This window comes from Leptomonas pyrrhocoris (assembly GCF_001293395.1).
Source record: "Leptomonas pyrrhocoris isolate H10 chromosome Unknown, whole genome shotgun sequence".
Lineage (NCBI taxonomy): Eukaryota > Euglenozoa > Kinetoplastea > Trypanosomatida > Trypanosomatidae > Leptomonas > Leptomonas pyrrhocoris.
The window spans coordinates 200,447-216,029 of NW_015438372.1; the positions used below are offsets into that span (position 1 = coordinate 200,447).

Genomic DNA, 15,583 nt, shown 5'->3' on the forward strand with positions numbered 1-15,583 from the left:
GTTTTGTATCTCAGCCTTACTAAAAAAAGTGTACAAAAATATATACATATATAAACTAGAGCAAAAATACTGTGTGTGTTTCGCATTGGCAAGGTGAAGAGTTTCTCTGCCTCCTGTTTTCGAGGAGCGCCGTCATACGTGTCTCAAAAAGAGATGGTGTCGCGTTAGACAGACATCGATGCGTTGGTGCTTCTCTCTCCCTCCCTCTCGAGTGCGAGGTTGTTGTTTTTTTCGGAACCTCCACAAGAGACTGCAGACGGGACTTCTTTATGTTTTCTCTGCCTCGGTCTCTCTTTGCTCGTCATCACACCAAGTGTGCGCAGACGCTGGCAGCGGAATGGGCGTGACATGCGAATCGCCTCCCTTGACAATGAACCTCCGATGCAGTCATTCTTCGCCGTGGAAGTGCAAATCAACACAGTTTTTCTCTCGTACATCTCTTCGTGCCTCTCTCTCCCTCCCTCTCTCTCCCTCTTTTACATTCCTCCGCGTTGGGCGACGGGGGGCAACAATAATGCAAAACAAAAACGTGCCTCCGTGGCCCTGCAAAACGACACCAATATCGCACGTTTCTTCACCTTTTTTTTCTTGTTTTTGCTTTTGATCCTCACCTCTTCGTCCTCGTCTCCCCATCGTGTCGAACGTCGGCAATCCGGAACAACACCGCTTTCCACTTCGCTGGTTGAAGAGAGCGAAAAAAAAAGGTAAGAAGGAAAAGCACGGTTTCACGTAGAGCGTCTTTCGTGAGCGTCTGTATCTTCATGTCGAGTTCTCCTTGATTTTGGTCGCACGTTTCTTTCCCTGCACACCTTCTTTGGGTTTGTTTGTTTGTTTTTCGCTTCGTTGATTGATCTCTCCTCTCTCTCTCTTTTCCTCCGCCCCAGAAAGACTGCCGCGCTTGATACTCCAGAGAACAGCACTGCGACTGCGAAACTATACGACGTGTTTTTTTTTTCATTTTGTCACCCCTCCGTTTTTAGATCTCCTTCGGATTCTTTTCTTCTCCCTTCTCACGCCTTTCCTTCTATACCCTCGTACCCCGATATATTTATTTATATACGCCACTTTTCCTTGTATGATTATTATTTGCCCTCACATCCTTTTCTCACGCACCTTTCTAGATCATTTTTTTTTCTTAGTTTGTTGTCCCCGGTGTCCTTCCTTCTGATCACTGCTGCTCTTTGTTTTTGTTGTTGTTAAATCTTTCAGAGCCCCGCAGTACCTTTCTCTCTCCTTGAGTTATCTTCGTAGATATACATATATTTATTGTTGTGGGTGTTAGTTTTTAAGGTCTTTCGACTGCTTTGGTTTCGAGCATCGCCTGTAGCTCGTTCTTTTACCTCCTTAGAGCTGTTTTATTATTATTGTTATCATTTGTTTTTCACTCCGTCGTCTCCGTCACCTCAGCCGCCTCTCCTCCCAAGAGTGGCAACGAGCCCCGACTTCATTCCGCCGTTTTCCTGAGAGTGCAGCGCGATACGTAGTAAAGAGGTTTTTCCCCTTTCTCTTCTTCAAAAAAAAAAAATAATAATAATAAGATAGCCGTTTCAAAGTAGTACCCTTCCTTCCCTATTCGCATTGCTCTTCACAATGGCCTCTCTACACAGCCGTCTCGCCCCTGTCACGAACATCAACAACAGTGCCTACACCATTACCGCAGGGGCGCCGATTCTGCGTAAGCCCGACATGGCCTTATCCAAGTCTTCCTACAACAACACGGCCACCACGGCTACCACGGCCACCAGCGGCACCTCGCAAGCCGTGCTGGCGAGTCGGGAAAGCCGTGGGGAGGAAACAAATGAGCGCCGCTCGGGCAGCAAGCGGGACCACGAGACGTCCGTGACGACAGACCAAAACCCTCAAGAGGCGTCGAAGTCGGCCCCGCCGCGCCGTCGACAGAAAATCACGTACACGCTGCCTCACCAGAACATGGAGGAGGGCCACTTCTACGTCGTGCTCGGCGAGGACATCGACGTGTCCACGCAGCGCTTCAAGATCCTGTCGCTGCTGGGCGAGGGCACCTTCGGCAAGGTCGTCGAGTCGTGGGACCGCAAGCGCAAGGAGTACTGCGCCGTTAAGATCGTGCGCAACGTCCCCAAGTACACCCGCGACGCCAAGATCGAGATCCAGTTCATGGAGAAGGTGCGCCAGGCGGACCCGGCGGACCGCTTCCCGCTCATGAAGATCCAGCGCTACTTCCAGAACGACAGCGGCCACATGTGCATCGTCATGCCCAAGTACGGCCCCTGCCTGCTGGACTGGATCATGAAGCACGGCCCCTTCAGCCACCGCCACCTCGCGCAGATCGTGTTCCAGACCGGCGTCGCGCTCGACTACTTCCACAGCGAACTCCACCTCATGCACACGGACCTCAAGCCGGAAAACGTTTTGATGGAAACCACTGACACTGCGGTCGACCCGGTGACGAACCGGCAGGTGCCGCCGGACCCGTGCCGTGTGCGTATCTGCGACCTCGGTGGCTGCTGCGATGAGCGCCACAGCCGCACCGCCATCGTCTCCACGCGCCACTACCGCAGCCCCGAGGTCATCCTCGGCCTCGGCTGGATGTACTCGACGGACATGTGGTCCATGGGCTGCATCATCTACGAGCTCTACACCGGCAAGCTGCTGTACGACACGCACGACAACCTCGAGCACGTGCACCTGATGGAGAAGACGCTGGGCCGCCTGCCGAGTGAGTGGGCCGGCCGCTGCGGCACGGAGGAGGCGCGGCTGCTGTACAACTCGGCGGGCCAGCTGCGGCCCTGCACGGACCCCAAGCACCTCGCCCGCATCGCGCGTGCGCGTCCGGTGCGGGACACGGTGCGCGACGACCTGCTGTGCGACCTGATCTACGGCCTGCTGCACTACGACCGCCAGAAGCGGCTGACCGCGCGCCAGATGGCGACGCACCCCTACGTGCTGAAGTACTACCCCGAGGCGCGCCAGTCGCCCAGCCACCCCGACAACCGCCCCACGCTGCGTCCCCCGCCGATTATGTGAGATGCTGAACGCATAGATTCAATATATATATGACTTTCCTTTTTTCCTGTTCGCTGTCATTGTTGCCGTCACGTAGCACGAAGAGGGCGGAGGGGAAGTACAGTCGTACCACTGCACGAACGTATCCTCACTTACGGATGGCACGCGGTGCTGACGACTCATCGACGCGGACCACCTAAACTTCTGGTCTTTGCATCGAAAGAAAAGTCGTTGGAGACTGCGTGTTTGGTGTTCAGCTGCTCTGGTCTATCGCCACCTGGCAGAGGCGAAACAGGTAACACACCTTGAGCACGTTGCGTACAACAACAGATTTTTAAAAGTGAAAAAGGACTTCTTAGAAGCGACACGGTGACGGTCAGGGAGCACGCACACAACAAGCACGTATACAAACGTATAGGAAGAAAAGCATTGTCCTTTTTAGTTTCTGCCTCTACGCGCATCCTGAGGGGTTTTTTGGGGGTGGCGAGTAATTCCCCGGTTCACGTATGAAGGGGTCTTTTGCGTTTGTGTCTACAGCCCAACCGTACGGCCGTTGAACGCGCTTCAACAGCGTCGATGTTTCTCCTGTTGCTGTTCACTCTGCGTACGTGTCAGTGCCGTTGTCAGTGAACCCCTGCTTGAAGCTGCATGAACAATCGGTACCCACCTTCTTTTCTTTTCTTTATGGAGGGAATACGCGACTGCAAAAGGTATCAAGAAGAAAGGAGAACCACTACTCGGTCAGCTCGCGCCCTTGTTCGCGCAATCCCGACTTCCCTCCAATGATCAGCTCTTCTTCTTTTTTCTTTCTTGTAGAACCATATTTAAGAACGTCTCTGTTCAGTGGCCCTTCGATTCCGTTTTGTGTTTCGATATATATATTTGTGTGGGCGGGTGTGTGGGTGGGCGGGTGTGTATACGATCGTATGCGCGTGTAGGTTTCTTGTTTGATCTAGATGCAATGCTATTCTTCTTCTTTCTCTTCTGTTTTGTATCTCAGCCTTACTAAAAAAAGTGTACAAAAATATATACATATATAAACTAGAGCAAAAATACTGTGTGTGTTTCGCATTGGCAAGGTGAAGAGTTTCTCTGCCTCCTGTTTTCGAGGAGCGCCGTCATACGTGTCTCAAAAAGAGATGGTGTCGCGTTAGACAGACATCGATGCGTTGGTGCTTCTCTCTCCCTCCCTCTCGAGTGCGAGGTTGTTGTTTTTTTCGGAACCTCCACAAGAGACTGCAGACGGGACTTCTTTATGTTTTCTCTGCCTCGGTCTCTCTTTGCTCGTCATCACACCAAGTGTGCGCAGACGCTGGCAGCGGAATGGGCGTGACATGCGAATCGCCTCCCTTGACAATGAACCTCCGATGCAGTCATTCTTCGCCGTGGAAGTGCAAATCAACACAGTTTTTCTCTCGTACATCTCTTCGTGCCTCTCTCTCCCTCCCTCTCTCTCCCTCTTTTACATTCCTCCGCGTTGGGCGACGGGGGGCAACAATAATGCAAAACAAAAACGTGCCTCCGTGGCCCTGCAAAACGACACCAATATCGCACGTTTCTTCACCTTTTTTTTCTTGTTTTTGCTTTTGATCCTCACCTCTTCGTCCTCGTCTCCCCATCGTGTCGAACGTCGGCAATCCGGAACAACACCGCTTTCCACTTCGCTGGTTGAAGAGAGCGAAAAAAAAAGGTAAGAAGGAAAAGCACGGTTTCACGTAGAGCGTCTTTCGTGAGCGTCTGTATCTTCATGTCGAGTTCTCCTTGATTTTGGTCGCACGTTTCTTTCCCTGCACACCTTCTTTGGGTTTGTTTGTTTGTTTTTCGCTTCGTTGATTGATCTCTCCTCTCTCTCTCTTTTCCTCCGCCCCAGAAAGACTGCCGCGCTTGATACTCCAGAGAACAGCACTGCGACTGCGAAACTATACGACGTGTTTTTTTTTTCATTTTGTCACCCCTCCGTTTTTAGATCTCCTTCGGATTCTTTTCTTCTCCCTTCTCACGCCTTTCCTTCTATACCCTCGTACCCCGATATATTTATTTATATACGCCACTTTTCCTTGTATGATTATTATTTGCCCTCACATCCTTTTCTCACGCACCTTTCTAGATCATTTTTTTTTCTTAGTTTGTTGTCCCCGGTGTCCTTCCTTCTGATCACTGCTGCTCTTTGTTTTTGTTGTTGTTAAATCTTTCAGAGCCCCGCAGTACCTTTCTCTCTCCTTGAGTTATCTTCGTAGATATACATATATTTATTGTTGTGGGTGTTAGTTTTTAAGGTCTTTCGACTGCTTTGGTTTCGAGCATCGCCTGTAGCTCGTTCTTTTACCTCCTTAGAGCTGTTTTATTATTATTGTTATCATTTGTTTTTCACTCCGTCGTCTCCGTCACCTCAGCCGCCTCTCCTCCCAAGAGTGGCAACGAGCCCCGACTTCATTCCGCCGTTTTCCTGAGAGTGCAGCGCGATACGTAGTAAAGAGGTTTTTCCCCTTTCTCTTCTTCAAAAAAAAAAAATAATAATAATAAGATAGCCGTTTCAAAGTAGTACCCTTCCTTCCCTATTCGCATTGCTCTTCACAATGGCCTCTCTACACAGCCGTCTCGCCCCTGTCACGAACATCAACAACAGTGCCTACACCATTACCGCAGGGGCGCCGATTCTGCGTAAGCCCGACATGGCCTTATCCAAGTCTTCCTACAACAACACGGCCACCACGGCTACCACGGCCACCAGCGGCACCTCGCAAGCCGTGCTGGCGAGTCGGGAAAGCCGTGGGGAGGAAACAAATGAGCGCCGCTCGGGCAGCAAGCGGGACCACGAGACGTCCGTGACGACAGACCAAAACCCTCAAGAGGCGTCGAAGTCGGCCCCGCCGCGCCGTCGACAGAAAATCACGTACACGCTGCCTCACCAGAACATGGAGGAGGGCCACTTCTACGTCGTGCTCGGCGAGGACATCGACGTGTCCACGCAGCGCTTCAAGATCCTGTCGCTGCTGGGCGAGGGCACCTTCGGCAAGGTCGTCGAGTCGTGGGACCGCAAGCGCAAGGAGTACTGCGCCGTTAAGATCGTGCGCAACGTCCCCAAGTACACCCGCGACGCCAAGATCGAGATCCAGTTCATGGAGAAGGTGCGCCAGGCGGACCCGGCGGACCGCTTCCCGCTCATGAAGATCCAGCGCTACTTCCAGAACGACAGCGGCCACATGTGCATCGTCATGCCCAAGTACGGCCCCTGCCTGCTGGACTGGATCATGAAGCACGGCCCCTTCAGCCACCGCCACCTCGCGCAGATCGTGTTCCAGACCGGCGTCGCGCTCGACTACTTCCACAGCGAACTCCACCTCATGCACACGGACCTCAAGCCGGAAAACGTTTTGATGGAAACCACTGACACTGCGGTCGACCCGGTGACGAACCGGCAGGTGCCGCCGGACCCGTGCCGTGTGCGTATCTGCGACCTCGGTGGCTGCTGCGATGAGCGCCACAGCCGCACCGCCATCGTCTCCACGCGCCACTACCGCAGCCCCGAGGTCATCCTCGGCCTCGGCTGGATGTACTCGACGGACATGTGGTCCATGGGCTGCATCATCTACGAGCTCTACACCGGCAAGCTGCTGTACGACACGCACGACAACCTCGAGCACGTGCACCTGATGGAGAAGACGCTGGGCCGCCTGCCGAGTGAGTGGGCCGGCCGCTGCGGCACGGAGGAGGCGCGGCTGCTGTACAACTCGGCGGGCCAGCTGCGGCCCTGCACGGACCCCAAGCACCTCGCCCGCATCGCGCGTGCGCGTCCGGTGCGGGACACGGTGCGCGACGACCTGCTGTGCGACCTGATCTACGGCCTGCTGCACTACGACCGCCAGAAGCGGCTGACCGCGCGCCAGATGGCGACGCACCCCTACGTGCTGAAGTACTACCCCGAGGCGCGCCAGTCGCCCAGCCACCCCGACAACCGCCCCACGCTGCGTCCCCCGCCGATTATGTAAATACTTTTTAAAAGTGAAGGAGCAACGGCGTGGAGAGACATCTCGGGTCCTTCCATGACATGGTCTCTGTCTCACGCTTTCCAGGTGGTGTGTGTGCCCCCTTTGCTCGGCGAGACCAAGAAACAGGCTCGATGACATCATGATCTTGCGTCTCTGTGAGGATGCACCTATACGGTTTGTGTGTCTGGGTGTGCTTATCCGTGTTGTGCGTGATTTTGGTCATCATGATGTGACCAGTTGCCCTGCAGTGTTGGCGTTCCGCGTAGCATAGAGAGGTTTCTGTTGTTGATGATGATGTTCCTTCTTTTTTTTTCCGATTGGACTACGCAAGCAGCCGTACAGCAAGTTAGAAAGGAAAGCTTCTTGACGGTTCACGTGTCCTCGTTGGTGCAGTGGTATAGCCGGGAGGTCCGCGAAAGGACGAGCTTCTCTCTGCTTCTTGAAAACTGTGTGAGAAGCAGAGAGATAATACGATCAGCCGCCCGAAAAGGACAGGCGTCGAGTCGGATGGGTGAATTCAAAGGTGAAGGAAACAGCCTATCCTTCTTACTTACAGAAAAGGCAAAAAAAGAGCGAAGATGGCAAAGGAATGACCCAGGAGTTCTTCTGGCAGTTGTGGATGGTCGTACGCAAAGGTTGAGACTGCAAATGCCGATGCACATTTCAATTTGCGCTCTCTCGTCCTTGTTGTGTTCACCTCGTTTCGCTGAGTCTGCGTTGTCTTGGGCGTTTGTTTCCGGGGAGGCTTTTTTCCTTTCCCGCCTTCTCGTCACCTCTGACGCGTGTGATGTTCGTCGTTTCCCCACTCGTGTGTGTACGTCATTACTATGTTCTTTTTTACTAGTATTATTATCTGGGAAGACAGGCAGAGCAGCGAAAATGAGAGCGGATGGGAAACTCTTCGAATTGTGTTCTTCTAGTTTCTGTGGGGCTTCACTGTTCCTCTTGATGGACCCTCACCGTGAAGGCGAAGCGGTTTTTGTTTTGTATGGGCGTGTGTCTGTGAAGTTGTCCTTAGAGTCCTTCGATTATTGTTTCTCAAACTCAAAAAAAATGGTGGTCTCCTTTTTTTATAGGGGCTTTACAACGAAGAAAAGTGGCGGTGGAAACGCTTCTCCCTTTCTCTCTCTCTCTCTCTGTGGGTGTCCTGCAGTAGAAGACCTGTGTGAAAAGGGCAGTCGCGCCCCTGCAATTTGTCGATGCGCCGCATCGACGTCGCGCACTGCGGCGCCGTTTTTCGTTGTCACGGAAAGCACGACTTTTCTGTGGTGGTGGTTCGCTTTTTTCAGGGTTCCTTGGTTGCCTTCCCCTGAATACGTCCCCGTGGAAGACTAAAGAACCTTTCTCTCTTTCCTTTTTACGTGTAGGTCTCTCCCTTTGCTTATTTTACTTCCGCGTCTTTGGGATGCGATGGGCGAACCTCGTCGCGTACCGCATTAATTCGACGGACACCTCCTTTCACACTCCCCGCCCCTCCTCCGTTTCACCTTCTCGTTCTTTCATCATCTCCTCTCCCTCCACCTCTCCGCAGCGTCTCGCACACCACAATAGAAAGTGCACCGCCGGCGGTGCCCCTTCCTCCTCCTCCTCTTTTCTGGACTCACAGGGGATCGTCGGCCACCTTTGGTAGAAACGACAGGCCAGGGATAACGCGCGACTACTCGATACCTTCCTTCCTTTCCACCTCCTCGTCCCACCTCTTCGCTCCGCTGACCGTCGTCTCTCCGCCACTTCTGTTTTCTTTTCACTCTCGTGAATCCCAACGTAAGTAAAGGTACGCATGGAGCACAGCTCCCAGAGAGGCGTGCCCGCCCCTCTGACGCTGCAGCGTCTACTCGACACCAACCAAGCGACGGCTGTCGTGCCCGGAGTACTGTACTTCGCCACCACCGGCGAGTGCCTCTCCTGCTCCTCCTCTACCGCCGCCTCTTGCTCGAAGGAGTCGACGTTGAAGCAGAAGCCAGCGTGTGCTTCCGACGCTGCTGCGCCCACTGCGGTGATCGCCGATGCGCTGCGGAACTTCTTTTTAAAGGAGAACCCGTGGGTGGAAGGGAACTTCAGTGCAAACACAGGTGCGGCGGCGCGGAGCAGCATTGCAATCCCCGCAACGAGTGCCGCCATCAGGACTGATGCCATCTTTGTGGCGCCGCGCAGCATCCCGCCCTACGTGTACCGGCCCTTCTTTGCGGAGTTCGGCCCGTTGGATCTGGGCTGCTGCGTGCACTTCGCGCGGCGTGTGCGTGAGCTGCTGCGCGCTGCCGGCCACGTGGACCTCGCCGCTGCATCGGGTACGTCTACGCAGGGTAAAGGCATTCCTGCTGGTCTATACAGTACGAGGAACACCTCAGCGGGCGATATCCAAGATAACAGCACCCACAGCAGCAACAAAGGTACAGGGCGAATCCCATCGCCTCGACCTCACGGAATCCCATCGTCCTCGCCACCACAAGCGGCTGCAGCCGCAGGCAGCGGCAACACCCCTTCTTCTTCCGTCCCCTCCTTCGCCTCGAGCTGCACCCCACGGACGCTGCCTGTTGTCATTTGTGCCAGCCTCAACGCGCAGGAGCGGGTGAACATGGCCTGCCTTCTCGGGGCCTTCTGCGTGCTCGTCCTCGGCTGGTCGACGGCGGCGACGTGGAGTCGAGTCTTTGCGGATGTCTACCCGGGCTTCCTCACCTACCGCGACGCCAGCACCGGTGTGTCGAACTACCCCCTCACCCTGCAAGACGTGTGGTCGGGCCTGGAGCGGGCGGTGCAGCTCGGCTGGGTTGCCGTGGACAGCTTCGACCTCGCCGCCTACTGGGATGGCAAGGAGAAAGATTTCAGCTGGATCGTGCCGCGGCGCTTCGTGGCGATGAGCTCCCCGCAAGACACGGAGCCGCAGCGCACGGCTGAGGTGTTTGCGCGGCGGCTGCGCGCCATGAACGTACGTCTTGTCGTCCGCCTCAACGACAACCTGTACAATCCAGCGCCGCTGCTCCGGCTTGGGATTCGGCACGTCGACCTGCCCTACGCGGACGGCAGCACGCCGAACGACGCCACTCTTCTGCGGTTTCTGCAGGCGGTGGAGGAGCACTTCGGCGAAACCGTCGTCCCCTCCTCGCTGCGCCAGTGGTGGTCGGTGTCGACGGTGGCTGCCGGGGGAGCAGCGGCGGGCAGCGTGACGCGCACAGCGAAGCACGGCCAGCCCTCGTCGTCGTCACGCGCCGCATCAGCAGGGACGTCTACCTCGCGCAGCAGCGGCAGCTGCTACAAGGGTAAAGGTGCGAAGCCGCCGCCGCCGCGCTACGCCGCGTGCTCCTCGTTGCACTCCGGCAAGTACCGCGGCATGCCGGACACCCGCACCGTTGTGCCGCGGCGCACGACCAGCGCCAGCACCCACACCTCCTCCTTTCTCCCCGCCGCAGGGGAGCCGGGCGCGGTGGCGGTGCACTGCCTCGCCGGTCTCGGCCGCACCGGGACGATGATCGCCGTCTACGTGATGCGGCATTACGGCTTCACCGCGCGCGATGTGCTGGGGTGGATGCGGCTTTGTCGCCCAGGGAGCATCACGGGCGTGCAGCAGCAGTACCTCGACACCCTCGAACGGCGTCTCCGCCCCTCACCTTACGTCTTCGCCGCTCAGAAGCTCAGGGACTTGGTGCAGACGCTGCAGCAGCAGGCGTCGCGGTCAGCCGCAGAGGCGGCCACGGCGGCGCGGTCGCGCGCTTCCTCCACGGCGTCTGCGGTGGCGGCAGCGTTGTCCGACGCGGACTCCCCATACAGTGCGACAGCGGCAGCAGCGGCGGAGCTTTCGCTCGACCTCGCACGACCGCCCCCGGCGATGAGACGAACAGGCAGCGAGCACGCGCTGGCACGCGGGCTGCCGCGCGCCGAGCCGGCCTTGCTGAAGGAACAGCTGTGGACGACCGCTGCGTTTCAAACGCACGGCAACGTGGTCGGGGACGCCCGACCTCTTACCAGGCAGGACAGCGGCCTCACGCAGGACCGCGACGGCGGACAGTGGGGGGAAGGCGCATGGAGAGGCGGGGGACCGCCAGGACTGCTGCTGCGTGTATCATCACCTCAGCAGCAGCAACACCGTCGCAGCAGCACCTCCAGCACCCTCTCCTTCTCCACCAGCCACCAGAGCAACACCGCCCTCGACGCCGTCTCGAGCATGCCGGTGCTCGGCGCCACTGCGGCAAATGAGCGATTTCGCGATATGGACAACACCGGACACCTCCCCGCCGCAGCCTTTACGAGTGGTCTCTTCAACGACAACCTGGCCAGCAGCACGCTGAACGACGCCACGGTGCCCGCCTTGCCGCGGGCAGGGGACTACAAGTACGCCTCCACGTACTTTGTGGCTCTGGAGCGCGCCAACAGACGATCATCACCGCGAGGCGTCACCAACACGACCTCAGCCGCCACCAATAACACGAACAGCCGCGGCAATAGTAGCAGCAACCGCATCGGTGCGTCGGCGGGCACACCGGCGCGTGTGTCGTGCCCAACGCGAGGGCAAACCGCAACGGGTGCGGGTATCCGCAGCGCGGTGGCAGCCGTTACCGGCACCCCCACGATGCGTGCCGCCACCGCCAACACAACGTTTGGGGGTCGCCACAACCGACTCGCCATCCTTCAGCAGCAGCAGCAGCAGCAGCAACACTGCTTGGCATCATCGCAATCTAAGTGCATCAGCACGGGCAATGCCGGCGGCCCCGATCCGCTCGGCTGCGACCACTGCCGTAGTCGAAATCTCTCTCTTTCCACCCAGCAGCCCAGCAGCGTCACCAGCATGACATCGTGCAACAGCTGCGGTGGTGGTGGTGGCGGCGGCGGCCGTTGGAGTGGAAGCGGTGGTGCTACTGCGACGGATGGCAGCGCGACGATGAGCGGGAAGTGGAGCGCCAACGATGTCGAGACACCGCGGAGACAACAACAGCAGCAGCGCCGTTACTGCTGCCCTACCACGGTGGTCAACGCGCTTGTCCTCGGCACGCCGGAGCCGCCGCACGACGGGCACGCGCCACGGCCGCGCAAGTCACCGCATAAGCCAGACCGCGATGGTCCGCGTGGACGGCGACACCCCTTGCTTCGCAGCTCGTCTTCGTCGTCGAAGGTGAGTACGTCATCGAAGGACAAGGAAGACGCCGAGGGCAAGCCGGCTCATGCTCTCGCGCATGTGGAGGCGGAGGGGATGCATACGCAGGGCTCGACGTTGGCACGTCTTTCGCCGGTGGTCCCGCCCGTCGTTCTGCCGTTGCGTGGGATGACGGACGGCTCTGTCAAGTCGTTGTCCCCGCGATCCGCGACGATTCCAGAGACGGTGCTGCCCTTGTGGGGGCGGCCTGTGGGGTGCGTCTAAAAGCGAAGAGCGGGCTGCCTGTGAGGCACCTCGACATGCTGTTTGTGGTCGGTGTTATGTTATTCTCACCCTTCGCGTTCTTTCTACTTCTTCTTTCGCGTGAGTAGGAAGCTGCGGCTGCGGCTGCTACGTGATTCCCTCGTTCAACGTGCGCACATATATATTGAGCCGTTCGTTTGCAGATTTTTTCTTCCTTTTCCGATGTATGATACGAAGTATTTTTGTAGATAAATACGTTCTACGTTATATATATATATTTATATTTATATCCCTCACGTGTGGTGTTGTTTACCTCTGTGTGTGTAGGTGTATGTGGGTATGTATATGTGTGTGGGTATGGGTGTCTAACACTCGTGCCTTCACGTACGCTCTTCTGATATTGATCTATATTCATCTCCTCGCTTGGAAAAGAAAGTAGAGAAACCCCTGTTTCTACAGGAAGGAAACATAGTTTTTCTAGAGCATCAAACAAACAAAAACCCTTTTTATCTGCTCCAGTGAAGCCCCGCATACATCTCTGTGTAAGTCGTTGACGCGTGGAGTTCGCGTACGATGCCCGGTACTTCTCAGGGCCCTGTTACCTCTCTCTCCCCTGTCCGTAGAAACTGCCTCGTGTGCAGGCAGACGAGGGAGAGCGTTAAGTAAGAATAACAATAGAATGCCTCTCGGGGTCCAACAAACGAACTGGATGTTTGTTTGTTGGCCCCCCCCCTTTTTTTTGCCTTCGGGACTCATCGACTCGCTTTCCTTGCCCACGATTCCTTCGGCCCCACCCCCCACCCCACCCCCCTCCCACCTTCGTTAGTTTGTCGTGATCTGGTTTCAACAGCTGAAGCTCGAAAGGAGCGCTATTTAAAGTGCGCCTGTTGCGCAACGCACACACAAGAACACGCACATACACGCCTTTAAAAGAAAAATAAAGTTGTGTACGTGAATACCTTTGCTTTAGACACAGCGCCGCGGCTGGAAGGAAAGAGAAAGATCGTGTACGGTGGACGTTTAATACACAAATATACATTCGAGTCCTGTCGGGGAGGTTGATAGCAGCACACTCCTTCGAGAGAGAGGAAGAGAGAGGCATATCCGCCCCTTTATCCTCACACAAGAAGCAAGGGAAAATAACTCACATTACCTTTCTTTTATTGCTAGTTTTATTTTCTACCTTTTGATTCTAGAAAAATATAAAGAAGTATGTTGAGCGAGGAGGATAGTCGCCTCTTTGAGGCAGCGAAGCGGGCCCAGGTGAACCGAAACACGGCTATCCACATCATCGACAATGCCCGTGCGAGCGACATCCTTGCCGGGTCGTTTGTGCGGGTCCTTCTCGAGATGCCCAGCCGCAGCGAGGGCTACCTCGTCGCGCGCATCCACGGCACCACCAACGGCGAGCCCTACAGCGGCTTCTCCACCAATGCGAACCAAACCACCACCGTCTACTTAGTCCTCGAGCTGCCCCCGACCCTCGCCGCCATCAATGGGGTGCAGTACCAGCTGAACAGCGTCAGCAACAGCACCATGAGCGAGGGCGAGTTCCGCGAGTGGCTCGCGCTGATCCGCAATGAGCCGACGATGCGGACACCGACGGTGTACGAGCTGGGCGAGGTCGCCTCGCACATCCACCCTTTTGAAGTGAGCCGGCACCGCGGCGTGCTGCACAACAATCTCGCCTCTTCTAGCAGCATCAACGGCAACGTTGCCGCGGGCATGGCAGCAGCATCACCAATAGCTCGTCCGGTCAGTCAGCCGAGCCCGCAGCAGCAGCAGCAGCGCGCGCTCTCCGCACGGGCGCAGGCACGGCAGATCTGGCAAAGCCTCGCGGCGAGTACCTCGTCTGGTGTGATGCCGCCGCTGCCGCAGCCCGGCAACCGATCCCCCGCGGCGAGTGTCGAAGGTCCTCTGACGGGGGCCGCGGCGGCGCGAGCCGGCAACAACGGCATGATGAACGGCGACACCAGCAGCAACGGCTCCCCACGTCAGAGCCCGAGCACGGAGGGCGGCAACGGCAACTACGGTGCCAACCGCTACGTTCGCCAGGGCACGATGATGTCACGCGATTTGAACCGCAACCCGCGCGAGGACGGACAGGCGTCGCACGACATGGCCGGTGCGGAAGAGTCAGCGACGGAGCTGTACGGCTACAACACTAACAGCAATAACAACGGTGCAGGGGAGGCGTATCCGAACGACGACGGCAGGCGGTCCGTCTCCCCACGTCCGTCGGGCAACGTGCCGGCGTCTGCCGCGGCGATCCCCTTCATGACCCGCGGCGCGGCCGACCACCGCATGGAGAGCGAGGACGAGGAGATGGAGCGGCGGCTGCGGCAGGACATCATGAATCACCTCGCACAGGAGTGTGTGCTCTTCCCGAAGGACCCCACAGGGTACAAGCTGTCGCGGCTGCGGCTGCTGGAGCGGGACATGATCGAGTATCTGCAGCACATCCGCGACGAAATCCAAGGAAAGCAGGAGAATTGTATTATCTGTATCGACCACGTGCCGACGGTCATTTTGTTGCCGTGCAAGCACAAGGTGATGTGCCGCCTGTGTGCGCCGTCCGTCTCACAGTGTCCGGTCTGCCGTAGCCAAATTGCCGAGATGTTCGAGCCGGAGGAAATCTAAAGGAAAGGTAAAACAACGGAGGATGAAAAAGGAGGGGAAGAATGGGTGAGGAGGCGACATCGAGAATGGCTTCGGCGGGTGTGGCAGCACTGTCAAATGAAGCGAGGTGAGTCTGTGCGTACGAACCATGTGCCGCTGTAAAGTTCTTCGTTTTTGTTTCTTTTTGAGCTCGTCTGGACTGCGTGCGGATTCGATGATCATGGGGAGAGGACGGAAAACGGAAAGGGGAGGGAGAGACGGTAAGTGCAATCGCCAGGGCCTTTTTTTGTTTGTTGCCGCTACATACCCCCCCCCCCCCCGGATACTTCTTCAGTGACGCGAAGTGGGCGTCTCCTGTGACTCCTTCCCTGTTCTTTATGGTTACTCATTAATTTACTTTTGCTTTTTGAGTGCCCTCGCCACTCTTTTGTGTTGGTGCAGTGGGTTTTATTTGTTTGTGTTTAGGTGTCTCCGTGGACCTTCATGCTGTGTCCTCTTGTATCGCTTCTCGTTTATCTCTTTTTTTTCTCCAAACCTGCGCAGACAGCAGTATCTCCGTTACTTTCCTTTGTTTGTCTTTTGATCTCCCCCTTTCGCAGTTGGTTGGGCCTCCTTGACAATCCCCGCAGCAGCAGCATCGCTTCATGTCACTTCTGTCACCGCT

At 56.5% G+C, this 15,583-nt stretch overlaps 4 protein-coding genes across 5 annotated transcripts; all 4 read left to right on the forward strand.

Annotated features, from left to right (window-relative positions):
• Nucleotides 1–686: 686 nt before the first annotated feature.
• Nucleotides 687–3,003, forward strand: ABB37_06909 (putative protein kinase; the record flags this gene model as incomplete). The annotated part of the gene is made up of 1 exon (XM_015805355.1): nucleotides 687–3,003. Exon 1 carries the CDS (start codon nucleotides 1,591–1,593, stop codon nucleotides 3,001–3,003), a length of 1,413 nt encoding a protein of 470 aa, XP_015655968.1. The 5' UTR covers nucleotides 687–1,590.
• A 1,651-nt stretch (nucleotides 3,004–4,654) lies between these two features.
• Nucleotides 4,655–6,971, forward strand: ABB37_06910 (putative protein kinase; the record flags this gene model as incomplete). The annotated part of the gene is made up of 1 exon (XM_015805356.1): nucleotides 4,655–6,971. The coding sequence occupies exon 1, from the start codon at nucleotides 5,559–5,561 to the stop codon at nucleotides 6,969–6,971; it is 1,413 nt and encodes a 470-aa protein (XP_015655969.1). The 5' UTR covers nucleotides 4,655–5,558.
• A 1,529-nt stretch (nucleotides 6,972–8,500) lies between these two features.
• On the forward strand, nucleotides 8,501–12,321 carry ABB37_06911 (putative tyrosine phosphatase; the record flags this gene model as incomplete). Of its 2 annotated transcripts, none has more annotated exons than XM_015805357.1 (1): nucleotides 8,501–12,321. In XM_015805357.1, the coding sequence occupies exon 1, from the start codon at nucleotides 8,752–8,754 to the stop codon at nucleotides 12,319–12,321; it is 3,570 nt and encodes a 1,189-aa protein (XP_015655970.1). In that variant the 5' UTR covers nucleotides 8,501–8,751. The 2 variants fall into 2 exon arrangements, with proteins under 2 accessions (XP_015655970.1, XP_015655971.1); XM_015805358.1 differs by having other exon boundaries at nucleotides 8,521–12,321.
• An 803-nt stretch (nucleotides 12,322–13,124) lies between these two features.
• Nucleotides 13,125–14,940, forward strand: ABB37_06912 (hypothetical protein; the record flags this gene model as incomplete). The annotated part of the gene is made up of 1 exon (XM_015805359.1): nucleotides 13,125–14,940. The coding sequence occupies exon 1, from the start codon at nucleotides 13,513–13,515 to the stop codon at nucleotides 14,938–14,940; it is 1,428 nt and encodes a 475-aa protein (XP_015655972.1). The 5' UTR covers nucleotides 13,125–13,512.
• Nucleotides 14,941–15,583: the final 643 nt, after the last annotated feature.